The following is a 24,742-nucleotide window of genomic DNA, read 5'->3' as shown; positions in this document are numbered from 1 at the left end:
TCACACACACACACACACACACAACCTTCTGTGAAGGTTTTTGTTTCCCCGACATTAATGGATTTCAGATTGTGAAGTCATGCTGCGTCACACTGCCTCTGATATTTCTCTTTCTCCCTCTTACACACGGACACATTTATATACCGGTTACTAAAGCTTTCCCATACATTTTCTCACTCAGGCCCCGCAGACACAAACACACACTGAGCAGCTCGAGGGGAAGACTGGGTCACAAATGTAATGAGACAATGTCACACACAAGGTCACACACATCATGCAAAGCAATATGGGAAATGTGCAGTGACCCCTTTATGTGTGTGTTTGTGTTGCACGGCAGTTGTAATTCACTTATGAGCTATTGATCAGCTCTGACCAGGGTTACATTAGTATTACAAAACAGGAAAACCTCCACACTTAGTATTTACGGTCATTATTGTTAATCAGTTAATAAAGTAGTAGAACTGCATGGAATTGATTTTGTTTGAAAAAATCTCTTCTGTTGGTTTGCTTGTTGTGTAACAAGAAAAAACACAGTTTAAATAATCTCCATCTTTCTCCATCAGGTCTGTCGCTAGGTGACGAGCAGGGGAGACAACCGATAGGCATCGTTCTCACCGTGCTGGGAGTCGTGGTGTTGGACTTCTGTGCAGACGCCACGGAGGGACCAATCAGAGCGTACTTGCTAGACGTGGCAGACACAGAGGAACAAGACATGGCACTCAACATCCATGCCGCCTCAGCAGGTATGGCTAATGTATGACACACACACACATAAATTTCACAGGATTTTTATATGTTTATTGCACATAAATATACTTCCTTTCAGTGCCAAAAAATAACACAATTCACAGTCATATGTCGATTGAAAACAAAATGTGAAAAAGAATTCACTGAACTGGATGGGCACAAACACACAAAGTAAGAAAATGATACTGGGCACCTTTTCTCATGTCTCCTTCATCTGCTTATAAGTCTAAACCTATTCGTGTGACCATGTGTGCAGGTCTTGGCGGTGCAGTTGGCTACGCTCTCGGAGGTTTAGACTGGACACACACCTTCCTCGGATTAGCCTTCAAGTCTCAGGAGCAGATCCTGTTCTTCTTCGCCGCCATCCTCTTCTCCGTCTCTGTGGTGTTGCATCTCTTCAGCATCGAGGAACAGCAGTACTCGCCCCAACATGACAGGCTGGATCAGGTATGGCCTGTACTGTAAAATTCAAACTAAATAAATGAAAACAAAATAAAGACCTCAGTTTACCAGTATGTCACAAAACATTGCTCCTCTCACTGTTCGTTCACCAGGAGAGTCCAGATCCCACCAACCCACACCCGTCAGCCAATGGCAGGACTGGACTTCTCGCTCCCAAGTTGGAAATGATCGGAGAGGATGAAACGATGGACAGTTACGACCTCTACGACCCCTATGGAGATGACCAGTCAGAGCGTGGAGATATGGACATGGACTTTCTAGAGGTGGAGCTTGTGAGAAGTAAGTCTAATCTAAATTACATCTTTTCCTCTTCAAATCCAAAGAAATTTGGGTAGGGAGGTCAACTGTGGGATGGGACATTTTGTCATTTTCTCTGAATTCCTCACATCTGACCCTCTCCTCGTCTGTCTTCAGGTAAAAGCGACAGCGTTCTCGCCATGGCAGACGGCACTCTCGACCACCTGGACCACGATGCATTGTTCTTGTGCCACATAGAACCGTCCATCTTCGCTGACCGCCTTTCACCCTACCACGGCTCGCCGCCTACAACCTCTATGTTCTTCAACCCCAGTCACAGCACTCCCCCTCCCCGGCTCGCCAGCATCAGACGCAGCAGCAGCACAGGAAGCCAGGACTTGCTCCGCCCACAAAACAGCAACAACCAAACACACTCTACCACGCCCAGGATCTCTCGCCTCTCTGCTTTCTTACAAGAAATGGAAAATGATGATGGACAGGAGGCGCTGCTCAACAACCAACTCAACGAACAGCGGACTCTGAATGGGCGGCTGTTAGCCAGTGTAACTAATCCTGATAGAGGTACCACTAACAGACTGAGCTCTAAAGGACAGGCCCATCGCGCTGGTATGGTCAAAGGTTGGTATCTTAATGTAATATAATGCGGTGCAGTTCTAGAATACATAAAAATTAAAATTAAGAAAATGGTGACATTAATTTTAAGGTTTCCAAACCAGTTACGAAGAAGAAACTCACCGTAGTGATCTGTCTCTTATTCCAGCTGCCAGCACTGGAGCTCCCATGAGGCAGTCACGTCACCGTCACACCTTCTACCGCCAGCCGTCCTGCACTTTTTCCTACTACGGTAGAGTAGGGAGCCACCGTTACCGTTACCGCCGGGCCAACGCCGCTTTTCTCATCAAGCCGTCTCGCAGCATGAACGACCTGTACGAAGTGGAGGCCAGACACAGGAGGAGGAACAAACAGAGAAACAGACACAGGAGCGGAAACACTAACTCTTCCAGCGGAGATACAGAGAGCGAAGAGGGCGAGGTGAGGACGGAGAAATGTACAAGTCATATAATAGACTGTGATTCTGTTAATACTGCCATCACTACTTCTCATGTACTGGTAGCCAAAAAGTAAGATCAAAATGGACATCGGATAAATACAAATACACATTTTTACCAATACATGTAAGTAACATTAGGAATCCAATCAGTAGAGTTATTTAATACATTTTCATTTTTTACTTAATAAAAAAGTGACCTGTAACCATGGCAACAAGACAGCCCTGCTATTTCTTTCCACTATGTTAAGTGTCTCTATTTGGTGGATTATTGTAAAATGTTGTTATAAATTCTGCCCTCCTGCTCGCTCCAGGTTGAGACCACTGTGCGGCTGCTATGGCTGTCCATGCTGAAGATGCCTCCAGAACTGCTGCGACTCTGCGCCTGCCACCTGCTCACCTGGTTCTCCATCATCGCTGAGGCCGTCTTTTTCACTGACTTCATGGGACAAGTCATCTACAATGGAGATCCTACCGTACGAGCATTAGCAGCTAAACATGCACGCAGTAGTAGATGTACACATGACCACTTGTCAAAACTAATATTACCAGAGTGGTGACATTTCAGAAAGAGACAAATTTGAATGTGCAACATAGTGGAATTAAGTATTATTTAACGAGATTACATGTGCTCTGCATGCGTAATCCCATAATCTCATGATATTTAATCCCAGTATTTAAATCAATGGAAAATGGTTTAAAAATTGAGAACATGAACATAACCAAATTATTCAGAAGCCAGTAAGAGATCATCATGCCATGTCATCATGTAAATGTGTCTGTGTCCAGAAGAAGAAACAGGTGCACTTCTCCCACACTGAACTTAAGTTTGGTGCATATCCTAAAAGAATGTGTATAGAGGAGTTCACACTTGAGTCGGGCTCTTTCTGGTCTTTGTTCTGGCCACACCACAGCTCAGGTAGAAACTTTGCCTGTTTTTTCTCTCTCTCAGGCTCCTGTTAACTCTACTTTGCTGGATGATTATCACAGAGGAGTTCAGATGGGATGTTGGGGACTGGTTATATATGCCATGACTGCTGCTACATGCTCAGGTAACAACACACAAGCACACTTCTTACTTCAAATGCACATTTTGCACATTATCGTGTTTATGAGCTGCAAAGTGGAGTTTTTAATAACACAATAACTGGACATTCATCTCTGGACTAAACAGTCGGCTAATTTTACTTTTACAGCTGTTCTTCAGAAGTATCTTGACAACTTTGACCTGAGCATTAAGGTCATCTACATCCTGGGGACACTTGGATTCTCCATAGGTATGAACCTCAGTACAGTGACAAGAGCAAAAATAAATGTGAGCAGCCAATAAGTAACTTTGGAACTGATCTGTGTTTTTCCCTCCGTAGGAACTGCCATCATGGCAATCTTCCCGAACGTGTATGTCGCCATGGTGATGATCAGTAGCATGGGCATCATCTCCATGAGTATCTCCTACTGTCCTTATGCTCTGCTAGGACAGTATCACGAAATGAAAGAGGTACAGACTTACCCTTGTTTTTCTTTTAATGTGTAACATCAACCTGACCAGGGATTTCTTTGTTTTGGCTAAATCTGTATCAAAATGATGATAATGAATATACATTTTCGCTCACTAGATAACTGTAACTCTCTCTGCCTCCTGCAGTACATCCAGCACAGTCCTGGTAACTCCCGGAGAGGCTTTGGCATTGACTGTGCGATCTTATCTTGCCAGGTATGTGTTCACATTGTGTTTATAAAATCTGTGTGGCACAGTCATATGCGTACTGCATGTTATAGTACCATAAAAAGGCTGTCTTGTTATATAATTGAAATGGGATTTTGCAGGTGTACATCAGTCAGATCTTGGTGGCCTCAGCTCTGGGTGCAGTGGTGGAAGCCGTCGGCAGTGTCCGTGTCATTCCCCTGGTGGCCTCTGGGGGCTCCCTCCTTGGATTCTTCACTGCCTGTTTTTTGGTCATTTACCCATCTCCAAACAACGGGTAAGAAAAGTACCTGGTCTTAGTCATTTGCTGTCATTAAAGGAGAAGTTTGACACTCTACGAAAAATGTTTATTCACATTCTTGCTTAGAGCATGTATGCTGCGTATGAAGCTACAATGGGAAGCCCGTTATCTTAGCACAGCAGTGAATAAACACATTTCTCAAATTGTCAAACTCTTTCTTGAAGCCTCAAAGTCAGTCCTAACAGTTGTTATTTTAAATCATGATTGTCAGGGAAGGGGAGTCAGCCAAAGCTTCGGAGAAACGGGCCTTGACGACGCTGGAAAATCCCCGTGGCAATGAAGCAGCTGTAACTGTAGTGATAGAGAAACCCAGCTTCCTGAAACTCAACAAGGAGGGCAAGGCCACCACCACTACCACTTCTTGTCACACGGCGAATGAGTCTGCTCTGTGATTGGCTGGCTAAATTGACAGACATGAGGCTGAAGACACAGAATTCACTTGTATCATCAATGCTGTTGGAAAAGACTTAAGGTGTCACCACCGTCCTCACATGTGCTGGAGTTTACAGACAAAGAAGAGAGAGGAGGGCGGCTGGTGCACTCTTGGTGTCTGTTCTTGCTTTTTCTGATTCGTTGTGTCTTTGCTGCAGAAAACAAATCAATCTGACGTGGGGACCAGTGACATACCAGACCGACTTACCCTACAAAAAAATCATTCTGGTCCCAGTGCTGTTTCAGCTGTTACCGAAATTCCTTCCACTTAACCCTCACGGACATTTGACTGATCCGTCAGGGTCGTCCAGAAGTGAGAAATTCACAAGTCTTGGTTTTAAAGAGAGGTTGTCTCTGTCTCTCAGGGCCTCTAGGAGGTGCTACTGAGCAGCCGCCTGGACAGGAAACTTCAGGGGATTCACATACATACATAAAAACCCTCACGCACACACACACCTCCTCATCTGGATCGAATGAAATCCTGAATAATGAACGCTGTTGATGAACTTTAGTCCTCGAAGCTGCAATCATTTAAAAAAATGCTGAAAATCGTTCTTCCTCGCCGTGGAATCGGCTTGATCGAATCTTTGCTCTGTGATGTGGACACTGATCAACAAGAGCGTGTGTGTGCATCTGCTGACTTTGCGTCTCCAGTGGAGGCAGTGTCCACCAAAATACACCTAACACATTGGGCTTTGTGGGACTTTTACAGCACAGCAGTACTGCGTCAGTAGCTTTAAGACTTTTGGAAGTGGCATTTCTGAAACTAAGAGCCCGAAGCCTGGTTCCTGGGGGAATTTATTGATCTTGAGCCCCTGAATTGATTGCAGGTGTCTTGTCTTTGCCCTCCGCCACATGGCAGAAGTGCTAAAATCTTTAATTTAGCTTTCACTCCAGGGCAAAGATGACAATATTATATAATAGGCTGTGCTCAAAAGTATAGAGCGTGAGTGTGAACTTGGCTGTATATTGAGAGTTAAAAACAGAGTAAAACAGTACAGATGTTTATCGAGTGAAATTCCAGGAAAGTAAAGATGCAATATGTGCAGCATACAGGGCATTACAATCCAAAATACTATTTTCATGATTTATTGAGGACCCAGAGAAAATTATGATGGTGATGCTTCTGTTTGTTTTGAATGATCAGACTAACCTACATGCTGCATGTTAGAGGAGCGGAGAAGAGACAAACCAAACAGCAGAGGAGAAGGGAAGAGAGATGTGGAGTCCTTTCTCTCTCCTTTTTTTATTTTGCCTGATTATTTTTCTAGAAAATGCTGTAAACACCACATTTGTCAGTAACTGCACATTAGCTGAGCCATTGTCGAAAAACAGTGCTGCAGCGTTCAGATAGAAAAGTGTTGTTTGTTTAAAATCCTCTCTCAGATTTTTGAGCTGTTGGATTAGGTTTCCAGATGGACGGAGCTTCCTGACACTCTTCTGTTCCAGTTGATCCAGTGGCTGAAGTAGTAATGTCCAATGTCTGGAATGGGACACAAGCATATTAGAACGGAACCTGGTTAATTTGAAGGAAAAGAATTTAGGAAACTTCAGGTTTCTGTGATAGAAAAAAGAAAGAAGAAAGAAAAACAAAATAAATCCCTCTTGCGTTCAGGGTTAGGCTTGTTGTTCAAGCCTCAATAGAGGATTGTGGTCCTGTTTTAGGTGCGTCGGTTCCAATTTAAAGGGCCAAATATAATCAGTAGAAAGAAGCTAGCTGCTAATTACTTCTGTAAGTGGTATGGTAAATTGATATTTAACAGAGGAGAGAGGGGTTAGGAGCAAGATTAGGGGAGGACTGGAGAAATATTTTTGCTTAAAAAAATAGGTTGACATTTTATGAGATGTTCTTATTCGCTTTGTTGTTGAGAGTTTGATGATAAGATTGATATCACTAAATATGAATCTATAGTCAGCAGCTGGTTAGCTTGCTCTGTCCAGTTGTAACAAAGTTTGCCTATTTTGTTTTTGTGGGCATAAAATCCACAAAATATAATTATGTGTTAAGCTAGTTAGCTGTTTCCCTTTATTTCCAGTCTTTATGCTAAGTAAAGTCAGCTGCTGGTTTTAGCTACACATTCATTGTAGACAATAAAGCTTTTTTCATCCAGCTCTGGTCAAGAAAACCAATAAGCTCATTTCCCAAAATGTTAAACTATTGCTTTAAGTGTTCAAACTTAAGCAAGATTTGAATTGTCACAAATTTGGAAATTTATGTCTTAACTTAGGGTTGATTCACAATAAGACAATTGAGGCAGATTTTCAATTTTTTGAGTCCCTGCAGACCCAGAAACCCAATTATTAAGTGAAACTGCCAGTTTTGAGAGTCACAACTTAATGGTTAACTTTGCCTCCAGAAAATTTGCAAAATTTACACCAAGAACAAATCACTAAATTTGCCCTTAATGAGAAAATATTATTTGATGACCCCAATACCTTCAGTTAGTTTCACTGAAGATGGCTCTGATCCATTTTACGTCCCTAACTCCAATTTAACAACACAGTGTAATTGCTTTTGCAAAATGGCTGCATCTGCTGTTTGCTGAGGGCAAGCAGCGGCGGCAACGTGATGCTGGATGAGGAAGTTAAACTGCTGAGTTTAGCTTTACTTTGACCCTGCCTACATCCATACACAATGGTGCGACTAACAGGCTAATCACACAAATATCAGATTTAAAACACAGATTGGATAAATGCAAGTTGTGTAAAGCTGATCTCTTAATAGCGCTTACTGATATTGAGTGTAGACCATGAAGGTTAAATAATCTTAATCTTTGGAATGTTTCCTTAGCCGATGATGCTGGACCTGTAAAAACAAACTTGAAGTTAGAAAGGCAAAATGAAATTTATTGTTGTTTTCTGACAAATCAGATCGTTTTTTTGCAATAACGGCCTCTGTTAATCCCTGGCAGGGGGTGGGGGGGGCATTGTGTGAGTTTTGAGCGGACGGAGCAGGGTTGTTTGTTCCAGGTGTTTTTCCTGTGTCTGTCAAGGCGAACAGTCGTGGATTTGGGTCAGTTTTCCTCTCAGCTTAATCAGCTGAAACATGCAATCAAAATGTAAATTGCAGTGGGTTCATTTACTAATGAGAGAACATTTTATTTGAGCGTGTATTAAAGAATATAGTGCAGAAGCTTATTTTAATTTTGTGGGTTTTTAGAAGAGAATTTACTCACTGATGATGTGGTTGTTGTTTTTTCCACTTGGGTGGGCGTTGTTGCAGAGTTTAACCCTGTTTTTAACAAATTAGATTCCTTCCATAATTTCAGGTACATTCAGCCAGTCCCAGAGCAGAGTAGAGAAGACAAGGAGTGTTTTGCTTCCTGGTTTGACCCTGCTCTGGCTATGGTGCTGGGACAAAAAAACATAAAGCAGGGATGGGACTATGACAAAAGACGAGGAGGTACAGGTGCCAGAGTTTTGCATGGCTTCTGTAACCACTAGGGCAATCAAATATTCTGGATAAAAATGGACACACAACTTCAGTTTAAGGACGAACATGAAGATTTAAAAAAAAAAAAAAAAAAAAAAAAAAAAAAACCAACAACTTTGGGTTTGGGAGGTTTGCATGCGACAACAGCGATAATGCATGTGTGGAACACCAAAGTATGACTCTGTACAAATCACTCAAGCTGTTTTCTTTATTGTCCTAATAGGTCAGGGATGTATTTTCTAATGCATGGCTGGACGTTTGTGTCTTTTTGTTTGAACTTAAATGTGTTTAAAAAAACAAAAAACAAACAAAACCAACATGTACTCTTTAAGCTGAAGCATTGTGCTCGGTCTGGGTCAGTACACTCTTAACAAGCATGTGACTTTTTACATTTTTGCACATTTATGAGCAAAGTTTCAGACAGCACTCACCTTGTCGCTTTTCAACACAATATATTTGCGGATGGAAGGTGTTGAAATGTGTAAAAAAGACGAGATGTTTGTCGTCCCGAGCAACACTCCTTGTTAAAAGTGTAGGCGAGAAACTCCAAGCCGTGAATACTTGAAGTGCAACTTGAGTGTTTCTGTTCCAATGCAGTGGAAAGTCTTTGATTTCTTTGGATGGGAGGGGATTGTTCTTAATGTCCCAAGCCTTTTTACTGTTGACTCCGGAATGTTCAGACAGCATGGCCTCTTGCTCAGCCTGCTGGGAAATTGAGTTCTTACCTTTGATTCCATCTGGTGACTTAAATGTTAAGAAAAAAGTCAATGAATGTGAGTTGATTTCAGCCGAAATCATTTTTGTTTTGATGTTTGACAAGCCAGGGGTGTCTGACATGCACAGAACTTGCACATAAGTAAAAAAAAAAAAAAAAAAAAAAAGAAACAAATTCAGTAGAATTGTGTTGCAAAAGAAAGAAAAAATAACTGTGGATATTTATTTTGAGTACTCAGTAATTTTATTTTATTGAGTTTTCTTATCTATAAAGGACACTTTTCACTTAGTTTCCAAAAGAGTAAATTAAAGTTATTCTATTTGCTGTTACGGGAGATGTTGCAGAAGCGGACTGGATTGTGTGTGTGCGTGTGTGTGTGTGTGTGAGCAGTCGTCTCACAGCTGCTCACATGTAAAGCAAAAAGCAAGATTGTGTTAAAAAAATGTCATCTCAGTGTTTGTATTTTGGTTCGTGTTCTCTGTTCTTTGCAATCACCTGGTTTACACTTAACTCTGGAATCGATGGCTGCAATACCGGAGGTTATTTACGAGTCTTTTTGTCTCTGTTCTGGTGTTTTAACTCAACTAGAAAATGTCTCTTTTCTGTTTTTTCTTTTTTTTTTTTCAGGCAGGGCCACACACAATAGTTTGGCCTTTGCACTTTTTCAGTGGCAGCCATGTTGGCTCCACTGTCCTAATCACTGATTGAATGTGGCGTCGTGGTAGTGCTGTTTCATATTTCCAACCAGCAGCTGACAGTGGCGGCAGCATGGCAGCCATGCAGTTAGTCCAACCTGGCCGAACTGTGTGTGTGTGTGTGGCTCTGCCTCTAGTAAACTGTGTGTTAATGACAGAGGAGAGAGATGCCTATATACTTTGATCTTCACAGAGATTAAATCAAGAAAAATACTTAAAGAATGGGAAAGCAAGTATGCGCAGTGTACTATATATAATATGCCTTGTTATTTGAAAAAAAGATGTAAATATACATATTTCTCTTTTAGTTTCTTCTTTTTGCTGCTATAAAAAAGATGATTATTTTTGTTAGTAGTTTTGTTTTCTATATATATAAAGACTGTGTATATATCTCTGTGTTCTGTAAATATGCTTGAGCCTTCATATGTAGGACTCTGGATGAACACTGTATGGAACGCACCTTTAAAATCTGTTCAGAAGTTAACCAACAATGACTCATTTCATTATTTATCATTTTTCACTCAAAAGTCAAAATATAAGAAAGAGTGAAAACATTCTTCTCCAGACCAGAGTGAGGAGAGTGTTTTGTGTTTGCTTCATGTGGTTATTACCACACAAGATTTATTGAATGGTTAAAAGGAGTTTTTTTTTTTTTTTTTTAAGAATTTATCATGAGTGGAAGTAATTAATTGGTCATTTACCCCTAAAGACATATATTTAATTCAGCTGATTTAACTAGTGATCTGCACCATAGTGTGTACCAGGGAATGTCAAGACAAGAGAAGACAATTAAGAGGTATTAATCACTGCTTAGCAAGATGGGTATTCTTAAGTGTTTTAGGAGTGTTTACCATGAGAAATGATTGAAGCTTATTTTGATTTACACAAGCAGCTGACAAGAAAGCCCCTTGTAGATTTTACACACAAAAAGAAGAAAACGTCTTATTTTCTTTTTTATAATTCACATTTATTTACAAAACTGAGTCAGTAAGTCATGTGTGTGACATAAATGTCTAGTCATGTATACAGGCGGGTTTGTTCAGTTTGTCTTTTGTCTCAAAAAAGGTGAATTAAAAAATTTATAAGAGGTTGAGATTATGCACATGCAGTATAAACTCTATATTCATATCTAGGGAGGAATTGTATGTTATGCATTATTATCTGTGTGACTGCTGGTGAAATAACCTGCTGGTCTGCAGTTTCAGGACCCTTTTTTTTTCCGGACAAAACATCTTAGCTCGGCAATCTTCAAAGCAGCCAAATGGTTTCCCATGATGCAATGTGGTCAGGCTGCTGAGGAAAGAGAGGAAGATCAGAAAACTTTGTTCCTGCAGAATCCAATTACTCTCTCACACACAGGGTCACAGTCCCTCTCTCTTTGCATACAAAGAAACCAGAAGAGGAACCTGAAACTGTTGTGTGTGTGCATGCGTCCAGACTCATCATCTGACAGCAGGACCAGCTGATGGTAAGTATATATGTGTGTGTGTGTGTGTGTGTGTGTGTGTGTGTGTGTGTGTGTGTGTGTGTGTGTGTGTGTGTGTGTGTGTGTGTGTTATGCACTTATGTAGAGGTATAAACTTACAGGCCCAGAAGTGAACTGTAGTGACCTGCTGCCCCTCTGGAGGAATTAAAGGGAAATTCCACTAAATTTAGTGACTCACATGCCTGTTATAACTGACTCTTCACTTGAAAATGATTAACCGTGAACAGCTCTTCTCTCATTTGTAATCATTACGAACCAGCCCTTTCTAACAGGTTCACCACTTTATTTCAAATGAGTATGGCTGAAGTCTGTGTGGAGCAAAACTTGTAGTTATACATATATTTTTAACATATTTATCATCTGTCTAATCATTATCTAATTCCTTATCTAATTATCATTTGGTTTGCTTTCACTGTCTGTTTTCATTACGTTCACTGTGAGTCTGCGTACTAACTTATTGCAGACAACGCAACCTGCTGCTGTGGTGAGACACTGTCCTCTGGTGGAGCAAATCAGACTGAAGCTGATGATTAACTGATTCGTTATTTTTATTTTATTTTAGATTTTCATGCATATCTTAATTAAATGTTCCAGTAACTGATCGCATAATTCAATGTAGTTTAGTATTTTTTAATATCATTGTAGAACAGGAAAAGCGATATTAAAGCTCGTCAACAGCAGCTGCAGAAATACCTGTATGTGCACTTCTACAGAGAATAAGCATGTGCTTATGTACACAGGTTTATAGGAGATTTGTACATGTAACACTTAGAACAGAAACTCAAAGAAAAGCAACCAAAAGAATAAGTCACTGAGAAATGCTAAGCTATGAGCAAATAATGTTGAGGATATTGTTAAATCTTTAATATACATGTACAGTGTCAACTAAACTTGGTGAAGTCACTGTGTTGTTTTTCAGTCCTTTGACTCAGTTCAGTGCTTTCCCAAATTTCCACAGATCGAAAAATTATGAAACAAATTAAAAACTAAAACAACCCATATGGGTCAACAGAAAGCACTTTAAGAATCAAACTATGTTCCTGTCTGCCAGATGTTTTATGAGCCACACCATCATGGCCTCTGAAAAGTCAGAAAAATAAAGTAGAACATAAAACATTTGTTGGAACTCAAATTGCAGTTTTGTTTTTCATAATTTCCTTTAAAGCTGGTGCTGTTGATGTAAGTTTTCTGTATGACGTTGACGACACTCTTCCATTTGCACACTTGTAAAATGATAAACAAAGGCATTAAACAGAGCCACACTATGTACTCGAGAGACTGCTACAAGTGTTTATACTTCTGAGGAGAACTTTTCTTCCAGCTTATTTAATGTGTCGACTCAAGACTCTGTCCCATTGCTTTGCTCTCTCTTTTTTTTACGTCATTATGCGGTTTAATGTTGTTGATGTCATCTTTTCTGAATGTTTTTAACCTCCACTTTGGTTTTACTCAGGAATACTGGTCAAACACAATGACAGAAATGTTGGACAGCACACAACAAACTGTTTCCATTTAAAAGGTCATAGTTTGGCCAGAAGACTTTGTTGAAACTGCTGCTTTTGCATTTTGACATTTTCACTTTAATTGGATGGGTAGCATTGAGGATACAGACAGGAAACTTTAGGCCTTAGTTAGAGATGACAGGAGATGAGGGAGCAGGAGATGGGGAAGGACAACAACAGTCCCCAGTCAGACTTTAACCAGGGATTTTGCAGGGGCAACCCTCAAGATCACAAGTAATACCTACCGTTAATATAAGTTTATCAATTTCACAGCAAAAGCGTCCTTTTGTGGTCCAGTATTTGTTCTCACCCGTCTCAGGACAACACCCCAACAAGGTCAAAGGGATGATCGGGTGAAAACATGGAGAGATAAAGGGAGGAAGATGGATGGAGGGACACAGCCACTGTAGTATTGTTTACAAAGTGGTTTATTTTGTTCATCTTGAGGAGATATTATATTTCTATTTTCCATCCATCACTGCTGGTGAGTCCAACTGTCTCTCCAGACTGTTCCATCCACAGGTGACGAGGGGTGGCCACCTGTCTATGCAGACTGGTCCATGCTGGCTGCAGAGAGGGGTGTGCTAGTAAGAGTGAGAGTGGCCACGCTGTGAGCTATCGCCAGCGCCGTACCCGAACATTTATTCACTGAGTTCCTGTCCCCTTCTCCCCCACTTGTGTGCCCAGCCTCCCCGTCCCCCTCCCTGCCTCCCCTCCTCCTGGTCCTCCATACTCTCTTGAAGCTGTCCGTCACAAAGCAGTAAACCACTGGATCCATGCAACTGTTGAGGCTGCTCAAGGTCACTGTGATGTGATAGGCCAGCACGTGGCCCGCCCCCTGGCCCAGCCCCTCCCCTCCAACTTTGACCCGGAAGTAAACCAGCACCTGGCGGATGTGGAAGGGCGTGAAACAAACAGTGAAGACCACTAGGACTGTGGCCAAAAGCCTGATGGCACGAGCCCTCCTCGCTCTGCTCTGCTGGGGCATCAGGCCTTGGCTGGAGGAGAGAAAACAGGCAACGCGAAGGGTGAAGCCCACCACAGCGAGCAGGGGGATGAGGAACTCCAGGATAGTGAGGTAGAAGAGGGCAGGGAGGAGCACGCAGGAGGTGCTAAACTCCAACGCTGTGGTCTAGAAAGAGGAGGAGAGAATAAGGGAGGGGGATATACAAGGATTCAACCTTTTCTCTAAATTTTAAGATTTAAGATCACATTCACTATTCTAAACACACAGTGACCCATTAAGTGGGGAATATTTGCACCTGAAGTGGGCCTCCCAGGCTGCACCCCCCTCCCAACAAGCTGTACCAAATGTTATAAACAGGTCTCATGGCTAAGTTTATTCTGTTTAAGCCATGACTAGAAGTTTAGGACCAGTCTTAGCAAATTCCACTGAACAGGTCTTTACTTTTAAAAAATCCTTTGGTCAAGTGATGTAGCGTGCGTTTCTAGTGAGGCATAAACCTTTTTGTTTGGATTAGACTGAATTAATAGGAAACTGGCATTAACAGTGATTACCTTTTCAGATAACAAAGTTAAGTGCCACCAACAAAAGCTTAAACTTTTCAACAGAAGAAATTGTTATGTAATTCTGGACTCTGTCAAGCGGCGACTGGATTTGAGGGATTTTCATTTTGCATGTCCACCAGTTTATTGCATGGCTGATTTTGTCGACTGAGATTGATTAATTTTTTTTTTAAATCTCTGTCTCAGTGCGTTTTTTGTTTGTCTCAGTGTGTTTGTAGTGCACACATCTTCACCTGGAAAGAGTAGGTGACCACAATTGCAATGAACCACACTGTGGCACTGACACACTTGGCTGCTCCTGTGGTCCTCCATCGATGGAGAGTGCTGGACGCATGGACGACAGCAAGGTACCGATCTATACAGATACTGAGAGGAGGGGAAGAAGGGGAGTCACAGAGAAAAGAAAAGGTAAAACAGTTTTTCTGTACAAACAACATTCACATCATAAGCTGAATAATGGAGCGACCCACCCACCTGGTGAGAAACAGGATACTACAGTACATGTTGACAAAGTAGCTGAAGGTATGAACGTAGGAGCAAGCCACACAGCTCCCTCCACTGTGGTACAGGGCAATACGAGCGGGCAGTGACAGCGCCACCAGCAGGTCAGCTACAGCCAGGTTTATGGTGTAAACCACAGAGGCTGATGAGTGGGTGGAGGCCCCACAGAAGACATAGAGAGCCAAACTGTTGAGGACCACGCCGACCACCAGCATGAGACAGTTACACACCTGCAGCAGGGAGTAATGGACTGTTAGCACTCCCATACTTGTGGATGTGCATGACTAATAGTCAAGAAGAGTCAAGTGATTATTTGAGGGTTTTATTGCCTTGCTCAGGAGAATTCTGGAGGAGAGTTTTGGATGAATGCCATCATATTTGTTACAGTAATTCTTGGTAAGTAACTTTTTTCTTGATAAAACGATATACCGTTCACTGAAAGAAATCTTTTAAAAACTACATGTATCCTTTTGATATAGTTAAAATGGAATGTCTCACCATGAGAGAGACCCATACAGCGTAGAAGTCTTGGTACAGCTGCACATCCAGGTGGGCTAACCTGTGCAAATGCGGAGCCCCCCACCGCTGGTCCGAGGTGCTGCAGTTAGCCGGGCCTGCAGTCAGGAGGGGCAAGAGGGGCTCAGTGGTGGGAGAGGAGCTGATGTTGGCAGGAAGACTCTCCATTGGTTGAAAAGTATGAATGAGCAGTTGGTTGGGTTCTGAGTGGCACAAGGGAAATCAAGAAGTAAGCGGAGAAATCAGCATCATCTTTATTTTTTCCTTTGATGTCATTATTAGCTTTTCTTGACAGGCAACTACAGAAAGCATGATAGCAATAAAACCACTTTTGAATCAATGATGACTTGGTCATTGTGGTGAAACGGCTTAATAGTTCTTTCCGACTCATTTGTTTTTAGTTTAAAGGCCAAAAGCATGTTGGGATTGTTTCCAAACTTGTACTGTTGCTTTCTACTTTGAACCATTTTTGCTCAAATTATTCTATAATATTCAGGCTTCTGTGGTACACACTCCCAGCAGGAATTTAAACTCAAGACTCCTATAATGTTTGCTGGAGACAAATGCCTCAACCTTTTACCCTGGAGTCAGCCATGTTATATTGTATTTTAAAAAGAGTTGAACAGTTTGAATCTACAAGACACACACACACACACACACACACACACACACACACACACACACACACACACACACACACACACACTAAAAACTAAAAGAGTAATGACGTCTAGGGATGAAAAGTAATCAACATTTGCAGAAGTTAATCCAGAGGGAGACTTTTCTTATAAACAACATCCTCTTGTACTGTAGAGATAACTGAATCCATCTTCATATGCTCTCTAAAAGGATGTGACACTTTCAGCAAAGTTAAGTACATGACCTGAGGTGTTACTTTAAACACAGTGTATGGTATTAATATGAAACATGTCAGTGTGTGCTGTGTTTCAGCACACCTCTGGCACATTTTGAGTTGAACGCAAGATATACGTTTATTTCGAACGAGTCACATAAATTTGATGAATGTGAGGCTTCCTGTTTAAAGGAGTGGAGGCTTTAAAATACTCAACATGCAGACGCTGCTCACCCAGAAGAGGTTTCAGAAGAGTGTAACTATAACATGAACTAAACATAGACTAAGAATTTTAAGCAATCTCTGGTTTAGCTCAGAGGATGAGAATAGATAACATGGTGTAAAATCAAAGCTGGCAGTGCCATAGCAGTTATAATTTTATCCACTTTAACACTTTTAGGACTTCTTGGCTGTGTGTCTGTGTTTAAAGATTTCTGTATCTGTATTAGTTTTTACATTTTTTTTTACCTATTGTTTCCTCTTCCTTACTTGTTTGTTGTGTTTGTAGATCCAACTGTTACTTTCTCATCTAAATGTTTTGACATCCCTTGGATATCTGATTGAATATGACGACTAAAGTTCAAAGTTAACCTTTATGGCAAAAAATTCATTTCAAAAGTCAAATTGTACAAATTTGCATCTGTACCAAAATTGCCTTTATGTCAAAATTGTCTAAATGAGCTAACGCATTTGAAGGGTTTGAATGAAACTTTTATGAGTTTGACATCTGAGTGAACCCTGTTTTTCATTCTTAAGCCAGACAGTTTCTACCTGAAAACCTGGACAGAAAACCAGATGGATTTAGCTTGAATCAAAGCTTACTGTAAAAAGTTACTTGACAGAACCACTGGTTATGGCCAGAAATGTCCTTCCTTTCCTTATAAATACCAGAGACAGATGAGTTCCTATCTGTTAACATGTACTGCTGAGGAAGGTCTTTCCACTCTTCATCATCGTACAGACAGTTGGATAAAATATGGCTAAGGGCCTGGATTAAAAGACAGAAAAATACCTGCACACTGCTATCTCATGACCAATTCTGTTCTTATTCTACCTTTTTTTTTTTATATCCATGTAAAATAAACAAAGAATTGGGAACAAGATATCAGTATGCAGCCATTTTTCTGCCCTTTTGTGAAGATTATTAACACCTTAGACTTAGCAATATTTTAATGTATGGACGGAAGATTAGCAATTTATGGCAGCAGCTAAAGTGGATCCAATAAAATAAACGGTAAACAACAAATCTGCAAATAATTTATGGATGTAAGTGTACCTCCTCGTGATTGCCTGGGTTCTGGATTCATATTTGAATGCTAAGATTGAATCATATTTACCATCAAATCTATCACTTAGTTTAAAATAAACCTTGAGTAAATAAATCCCATCACTTTCAGACAAGACAGTGAAATATCTCTCTGTGTAATCTTAAATAAATAACAGCTCCTGTTTTCGCACAACATCCCACTGAAAATTCACCCTTAGATGCAAAACATCAAGTTGGAGTTGCTCGGCATTCAGCAGTTTAAAACTGTGTAGATCCTAAATGTGAATACTCGTAACTAAGTAAATGGGGCAGAGTGACGCAGACTGTGTGGTCAGTATGTGCTCATTATTTACGGTGAGCTAAAATTTATAATATAATCTGATCTTATCTGAAAAAAAAAAAGAAAAACAAAGGTCAAACAATAAAAGTCAACAGATTAAAAAACGTGCCTGAAACATACCTGGTGAAGACAAGTAACGGTTGAAAAAATCATGTACTAGATCCACCCACAATTTCTTAGTGGTTATGATGTTTAGGCCCGTACATTGGAGTGGTAAAGTTGCTGTACGTCTTCCCCTTTTATTTCTCCTTCTATTTTTGTGCCTCCTTTTGGTCAGTAGACAGACAGGAGAGAGAGAGTAGAGAGTTTGGATGTGAACCTCTCTGAGGAGGGAGAGAGTAGAGTTAGGCAGCAGGACCTCCTCCTCATTTCTCTCTCATGCCACACATCATAGAAAATATAGAAAAGGATTTCTCCTCTTTTGTTCCTTTACATCCTCAACTTCTTTCTCCTCTACAACCCTCTTCTGCTTCTTTTATCAAACTTAATTCTTTCGCTATCTCTCTTCCCCTCATAATAACTCCCTTTTCCCATTCTCACCTCCTTTATCCCTGCTTTGCCCTGATCTCATTGTCTTCTTCGTTGCCCTTTGAATAACTGAAATAGTGAGTTGGAAAAGATGGAAGGAAGGATTAGGAAGGGAAACAGAAGAGCAGAACATATTGGTTCAGTAAAACAAGATTTGGGCCCAAAAGCATGAATCACAAACAAGGCAGAGGCAGACAAAATGCACAACCAAGTCTTGGGGCCTTAGACGGAGGGCTGCAAAAATGCTTGGATGGGTCAAAAACAGCCTTGAAAGGAGCAGAAGGAAATCAGCAGGTATGTTAGGATAGGATATATACACTGAAGGCAGCTGCTGGTTGAACTGGGAGCAACAGGATTTGAAATGAGAGGTGAGTAAGTGACTGCCAGGCAAAACAGACAAAGAAAAAAATCTGCATTACCATGAGCCAGAAAGACTTTCTAGTCTCTGTGAGACAAAAGAAAAGAGAGGCCGGAATGGGCTATTTCATTCAAGAGGGTTTTCAAGAAAATTTATTTAAAGCTGTCTCTGGGGTGGTCCAACACTGGAAGGGTCTGAAGGGAAAAAAAATTATATCTATTCTGTTCCACCTCTGTTTGTTTCTGTGTAAATACCTGACTCAATTAGAGAAGAGAGGAGGGGAAAATAAAAGTGAGAAACAGACAAAGAAGTGTAAACTGTTTATGTAGATGTTTTTACTACGCTGCCAGCCTGTGAACCAGTTACATAAAATTTACACACAGACAACTGAGAGAGGCAGAAAGAGCACGTGTAGAAAAAGAAATGGAGTGGAAAACGCAGAGGTCTTTTACATTCATTTGAACACAGGTTTACTATTGGAGACAAGCAGCACCTCATAAACCACAGTAACATAAACAACTGGAGAGGTGACCACCACTCCAAAATGTGTTTTAATATATATATCCAGGTGCATTTGTGTGCTTGCATCTGTGTACAGTACATGATAAAATGTCAAACAACTCAGCGTCAGTCCTTATGAAACTAATGGTGGACTTTTGATTTATTTCCCCCCCTGTTAGTGATGTCATGGTGCAAAGTGCCTGGCTAATGTTTGATCAAATGTTTCTCAGCTTGTTCAAATATTTGAAACATTGTCAGATCTGTCCCGGCCCAGATTGTTTAAAGTGCTGGAGACAGAGAGGAAGGATGTCCCACTTGACACTTTAGTGAGATTTACTAGGTGAAAGAAGTGCAGAAATACAGCTCTGTGTGGGAAATCTATTTCTAGAGACCATTGCTATTATTGTATTTGGAACTTAAAGGGGAACTCCAACAATTTTCGATCGATTTTCATGGCTTGGACTTTAAACAGCAAGTCTGTCTTACAAACTGGGAGCAGAGAAAGAAGCTATCCATGTACTAGAGATTAAAAGTCATAATATTTGTGCTTCTGCTGCATCAGTTTAGATAGTTCGTTTCAAATCTGTGTCTCCACAACTTAATGAAAGTGCGATACCAAACCACTGGAGTACCCCTTCTAATATTTTCCAGTTTTCACTGATCTTTTTGTAATGCATCTTAATCCAGGGAAATGAAGCTGATCTATCTTAAGGATTTTAGATTACATGCACTTGGCTAGAGTACTTTATTAGGAACACCTGCGCAACTGTGCCATGCAATTATCCGTTCAGCCAATCATGTGGCAGCAGTGCAGTGCATAAAGTCAGGGAGACACGACAGGAGCTCAGATGTCAGAGAAGAATGGTCACACTGGTTAGCGCTGACAGAAAGGTCAGGGTACCTTTGATAACCCCTATTTAAAACCACTCTGAGAAGGGTTAGAATAAACTCAGAATGCATATCCTGGTCTGATTAACCTGGATTTCTGCTGATGGGCATGGACCCAACCTGTCTTGTGTCAGCAGTCCTGGCTGCAGGTGGTGGTGTTATGGTTTTGGGAATGTTTTCTTAGCACACTTCATGCCCCTTAATGGCAATCAATCATGATTTGAATGCCACAGATTGAGTGCTGTTGTTCACCATGTGCATCCCTTCATGGCCACAATTTACCATCTTCCAATGGCTACTTCCAGCATGATAATGTGCTAAGTCACAAAGCAAAAGTCAATCAATTTGATTACTTGACAATCGATTACATATTATCTGATCATTATAAACGGCAAAATAGGCCTATAGTAGTTTTAGTAGTCTTCAGGGTGTTACACTTTAGGATCCAGGAGATCCAGTGGGTTAACGGGGAAACAGGTGTGTTAGTGGGGGTGGTTAGGTAATAAGCAGGCCAAGCGTGTGAGCCTCTTTATCATGCTCTAGTGTGAGGCACACAGGCTGAAACCTGTGGAAAGCTGCTTCAACACAGCCCATCAAATGTTGGTCCTTCTGTCGTCCTTCTGATTTCCAGTGGTTGTACTTGGGATAAGTTTGTTTGGTGTGGCAACTGGACTGGAAATGGACAGGTGTGTGGTGAATACTTGGGTGTGGCCACCCATAGGTTGGGTGAATGGTGAATTTCTCTTGTAGTTTTGCCTCTTCTGACTGTCGCCTTTGTTTTTATCCTGTCCTTTTAAGCACATAACTTTATTACAATTTATTTTCGTATCTAATAAAACTGCTTGTAACAGCGCTTGAACTGCATTTTTTAAAATGGAATGTGTACGTTACCCGTAACAATTCATTGTCGTTAAATTTGTCCGTACTTCCAAGCGCTGTTTGAATACTTAAATCATTGCCAGTGAGTTTTAATTGAGATTGAATGAAATTATTTAGAAATTAATTCAACTTGTTGAATGTGGCTGACACTCCAGCATTCTGTTGCCACAGCGACCGAGATGTGTCACTTTTTAAGAGCCGGTGTAAACAAGGCCAAGCGATTATGTCCCATAGCAACACCAAAATAATGGAGTAACCACTCCTCTCTTTTCATTTAACGCCTCCATAAAACAGAAATGTAAAGACATCTCAATACACGACAAATTTAACAGACACAGACAATCGGTTTGATTTTTATTGAACTGAAATTTCTTTTTAATTTTCGGCAGCGGAACGGAATATCTAGTATCTCACGGAAGCGGTAGCTTTGGGAACGGAAACCAAATCTGTAAACAAACGTATCGCCTACTAGCAACAGTCGTAGTAGACACATGTGCAAAGAGACAGCGGGCTAAAAACAGAAGATGTTTAAAAACACATTCCAAAGCGGATTTTTATCTATCTTATACAGCATCGGCAGCAAACCTCTTCAGATATGGGAAAAGAAGGTAAGCAGCGACTCACAGTGAAACGCCTTGAACCTACCTCTAGCTTCCTTAGCTTATATAGCTTGTCGTGCTAAAGCTAACTAGCGATGCATATCCTGGTGTTAATGCTTGGTTATATTACAATTAATTATAATGTCTTGTGAAATATATTTTGGATCCAGTATTCAGCCAGCTGAGTAAGGTTGAATTTATGAATTTTAACAGCTGTAAATTTCCGGAGTTTGGCTCTTCTGCTCCAAGAACAAAAGTAAGAAATACACATCCGGATATATTTAGCTATTGCTGTTGCTCTGAAATACTCTCAGTTTCCCTCCCAGTTGGTATTTCACGTGTTCGATATTTTGGAACTAAACACAGTTTATTCGAGGTTCGAAGCACCAGTATCGCGATAGATAGAATTTCGGGAACTTGTGGCGCTAGTAAAATACGGAAATCTGAGCACGCAATGCTCTTTATTTCAATTCAGAGAGGCCCCTGTTCTCACTGATCGTTAGTGTGTGTGTTGCAGGGTACGAGGTGGGCAGAAGGCGCTGTTGCTAAGCAACTGTTAATAATAGAAACCGTGGAGGATGTCACTTGTTTGAGACAGTTTGAGGTTATATCACAATACCTTGGATATGTGAAAGGACTTTACAATATTCAGTGACTTGATCGTTCGTTTTTTAGCCTGACTGATACAGGACATTAGAGGCAAATACTGATATTCAGATTTGAGAGGTTAGAAAATATGGTCAGCTGATTGCTATTTGTAACATTAACGTGACATAAATAACTGTAAATGTTTTTTTTTCCCTTTTATAGACCATGTCACCTTATGTACTGAGTATGACATTGCTCTCTCTGGTTGACAAACTATGTAACTGTGACACTGTTTGCAAATGACCTCAATCATACCTTTAAAATGTCCTTATCATTTCTGTCTTGTGGTTTCCCTTGACCATTATATACACCAGTTCAGATAGTTCTGCAACAAACTAATACCTGTCAAATTGTATGATCTTGATACCGCTCCTTTACCAGAAAGAAACAGGTGATTTCTCCATATAAAGCCAGAAAATTTCATATATTTCTGTGTTCACAGGTGAGAAATGGCCACATCAAGAGAATCACAGACAATGACATCCACTCATTGGTGTTGGAGGTTGAAGGTACAAACGTAAGGTGGGTGTGTTTAACTCATCCTTCTGCTCCGGTCAGCTTGTGCAAACACACTCATTATTTCCCCTCTCTCATCTTCTTTCCTGTGACTCCTGCAGTACCACCTATATAACATGTCCTGCAGACCCCAAGAAGACATTGGGCATCAAGCTTCCTTTTTTGGTCATGATCATCAAGAACCTAAAGAAGTATTTCACCTTTGAAGTCCAGGTGGGAAAGCAAATGCATAGTCTTGCATATATGCACATAACAAATCTCTTTTTTGGGGTTTTGTTCTTTAACGTAACTTGTAGTGGTGGGATTCATGGTCACTCATGCTTTCTCCACATCTTTGCAACCCTCAGGTGTTAGATGATAAAAACGTTAGGCGACGGTTTCGGGCAAGTAACTATCAGAGCACGACACGAGTGAAGCCGTTCATCTGCACCATGCCCATGAGGCTGGATGACGGCTGGAATCAGATACAGTTCAACCTGTCAGACTTCACCAGGAGGGCCTATGGAACTAATTATATTGAGACGCTGCGGGTACAGGTCAGTGCACAGACACAGACCAGAAACCAGCTGTCTTCAGACGCTACTTTCACTGGTGGTCTTTATTGTAAATGTATTCTCTCTAACTGGTTAATGTCTAATCTGTTATTCTCTCAGATCCACGCTAACTGTCGAATAAGGAGGGTGTATTTCTCAGACAGACTGTACTCTGAGGATGAGCTTCCAGCAGAGTTTAAACTGTATCTGCCCGTCCAGAATCAGAAGGCCAAGGTGAGATGTAATGTCCTGACAAATGTGCACTGACTTGATATACGGTTCATATAGTATAATACTTATGCAGATAATGGACAGTGTTGGTCTAACAGTTGCCTGTTTGTTTCTTGCAGCAGTAGAGCTTCAACCTGCACTGTTTCCCCAGACCTGATGTGATATTTAGCTGTAAAATTTTCTGTGTAGATATATGGTGAACTTTAAAACCTTGTAATATTGGAACTTTGGAGTTTTGAGTGCCGTCTTGAGTTGCTCTGCACAATAAAGTTTTTTTTATGGACTGACCTGTTATTTGTTTTCAGTGCATAGGTCTTAAAAGATGATGATATCTGATGATGCTTTTGCAATAGGCACAATAGTTTGAGACAGATTCTACAACAACCATCTTCTGTGTGTTGATAAATAACCAGAAAATTTCAGTTACTTGCCAACAGACTGAAGAAAGTAAAAATACAAAGAAAAACAGATGAATCCATTCATCAAATATAAACAATCTTTATCAAATAACACAAATAATTTCAAGTGAAAGGTTATGAAAATGATTTTCATTCCCAAAACATATTGTTTCACTTTGGATTTCAGTTTACAGTATGAACAAATTAGCAATACATTGATTCTTCGTGTTGCAAGATGTAATAAGTCACAAACTCAACCCTTGAAAGACAGTTCAACCTAAATCTGCATTTTCAACTAATTTTTCCAAAAGCAGACACAGCACAGTAGTGATGTAGAAACAGGAAGTGGAGGGCTTCATGCAAATAAAATAACACTATAACACTTATTCTCATAAGAATTTTGTTAACCTAATCTCGAGACATTTTTTTACGTTAAACTCAGATGTCAGCATCCTGCCACTACATATTTTCCATTTTCAAGAAATCTCACGAAAAACAAAAAGGCAGGGTTAAAAGTAAAAAAAAAGAACAATTCAGGAAATACATTTTACACATAAGTGTTATGCAAATAAATTTAAAAAAAAAGAATCGTTTATTCTAAATTTCCATCCACACAATTTGTTTGAATTCTATTTTCCAATGAACATCAACTTCTCTAAGTTGGATAAATTTAATGTGAAGTTCTGTTTAGTTGCCAGTTATTTTCCAGCATTTTTTGACACTGACCAACTTTAATATTGGCATTGTTCAGTGTTTTAGTCTTTCCACCCATCTAACCAGAAGCCACTGAATCATGCATTTTGTGTTTTGCAGAGACACTTCCCAGAAAACAGCTCTTAGCACTGAGTTATCAATAAACACTGAATTCCATGCTT

General features: G+C 40.5%; 3 protein-coding genes across 5 annotated transcripts in view; 2 read left to right on the top strand and 1 right to left on the bottom strand.

Annotated features, from left to right (window-relative positions):
* The window catches only part of LOC121191566 (solute carrier family 45 member 4), a 48,309-nt gene extending 39,042 nt beyond the window's left edge, over positions 1-9,267 (top strand). For all 3 annotated transcript variants that reach the window (XM_041052754.1, XM_041052755.1, XM_041052756.1), the window contains exons 5-16: positions 564-743; positions 1,004-1,194; positions 1,302-1,488; positions 1,624-2,085; positions 2,228-2,499; positions 2,830-2,991; positions 3,468-3,567; positions 3,712-3,792; positions 3,883-4,013; positions 4,161-4,229; positions 4,343-4,497; positions 4,733-9,267. In XM_041052754.1, coding sequence (XP_040908688.1) covers positions 564-743; positions 1,004-1,194; positions 1,302-1,488; positions 1,624-2,085; positions 2,228-2,499; positions 2,830-2,991; positions 3,468-3,567; positions 3,712-3,792; positions 3,883-4,013; positions 4,161-4,229; positions 4,343-4,497; positions 4,733-4,913 — 2,171 coding nt within the window. In that variant the 3' untranslated portion in view covers positions 4,914-9,267. The remainder of the gene's footprint in view (positions 1-563; positions 744-1,003; positions 1,195-1,301; positions 1,489-1,623; positions 2,086-2,227; positions 2,500-2,829; positions 2,992-3,467; positions 3,568-3,711; positions 3,793-3,882; positions 4,014-4,160; positions 4,230-4,342; positions 4,498-4,732) is intronic.
* A 4,061-nt stretch (positions 9,268-13,328) lies between these two features.
* LOC121192247 (G-protein coupled receptor 20) lies at positions 13,329-15,496 on the bottom strand. Its single transcript, XM_041053839.1, has 4 exons — positions 15,311-15,496; positions 14,786-15,042; positions 14,545-14,677; positions 13,329-13,916 (listed from the first exon to the last, which is right to left on the bottom strand). Exons 1-4 carry the CDS (start codon positions 15,494-15,496, stop codon positions 13,329-13,331), a joined length of 1,164 nt encoding a protein of 387 aa, XP_040909773.1.
* Positions 15,497-21,369: 5,873 nt separating this feature from the next.
* Positions 21,370-23,753, top strand: cfap20 (cilia and flagella associated protein 20). The gene is made up of 6 exons (XM_041053605.1): positions 21,370-21,550; positions 22,632-22,711; positions 22,807-22,918; positions 23,053-23,241; positions 23,359-23,472; positions 23,589-23,753. Exons 1-6 carry the CDS (start codon positions 21,467-21,469, stop codon positions 23,592-23,594), a joined length of 585 nt encoding a protein of 194 aa, XP_040909539.1. The 5' UTR covers positions 21,370-21,466; the 3' UTR covers positions 23,595-23,753.
* The last annotated feature ends 989 nt before the right edge of the window (positions 23,754-24,742 follow it).

This window comes from Toxotes jaculatrix, chromosome 13 (assembly GCF_017976425.1).
Source record: "Toxotes jaculatrix isolate fToxJac2 chromosome 13, fToxJac2.pri, whole genome shotgun sequence".
Taxonomy (NCBI): Eukaryota; Metazoa; Chordata; class Actinopteri; family Toxotidae; genus Toxotes; species Toxotes jaculatrix.
The sequence above is the reverse complement of the archived record's forward strand: the minus strand, read 5'-3'. Positions and strand labels throughout refer to the sequence as shown.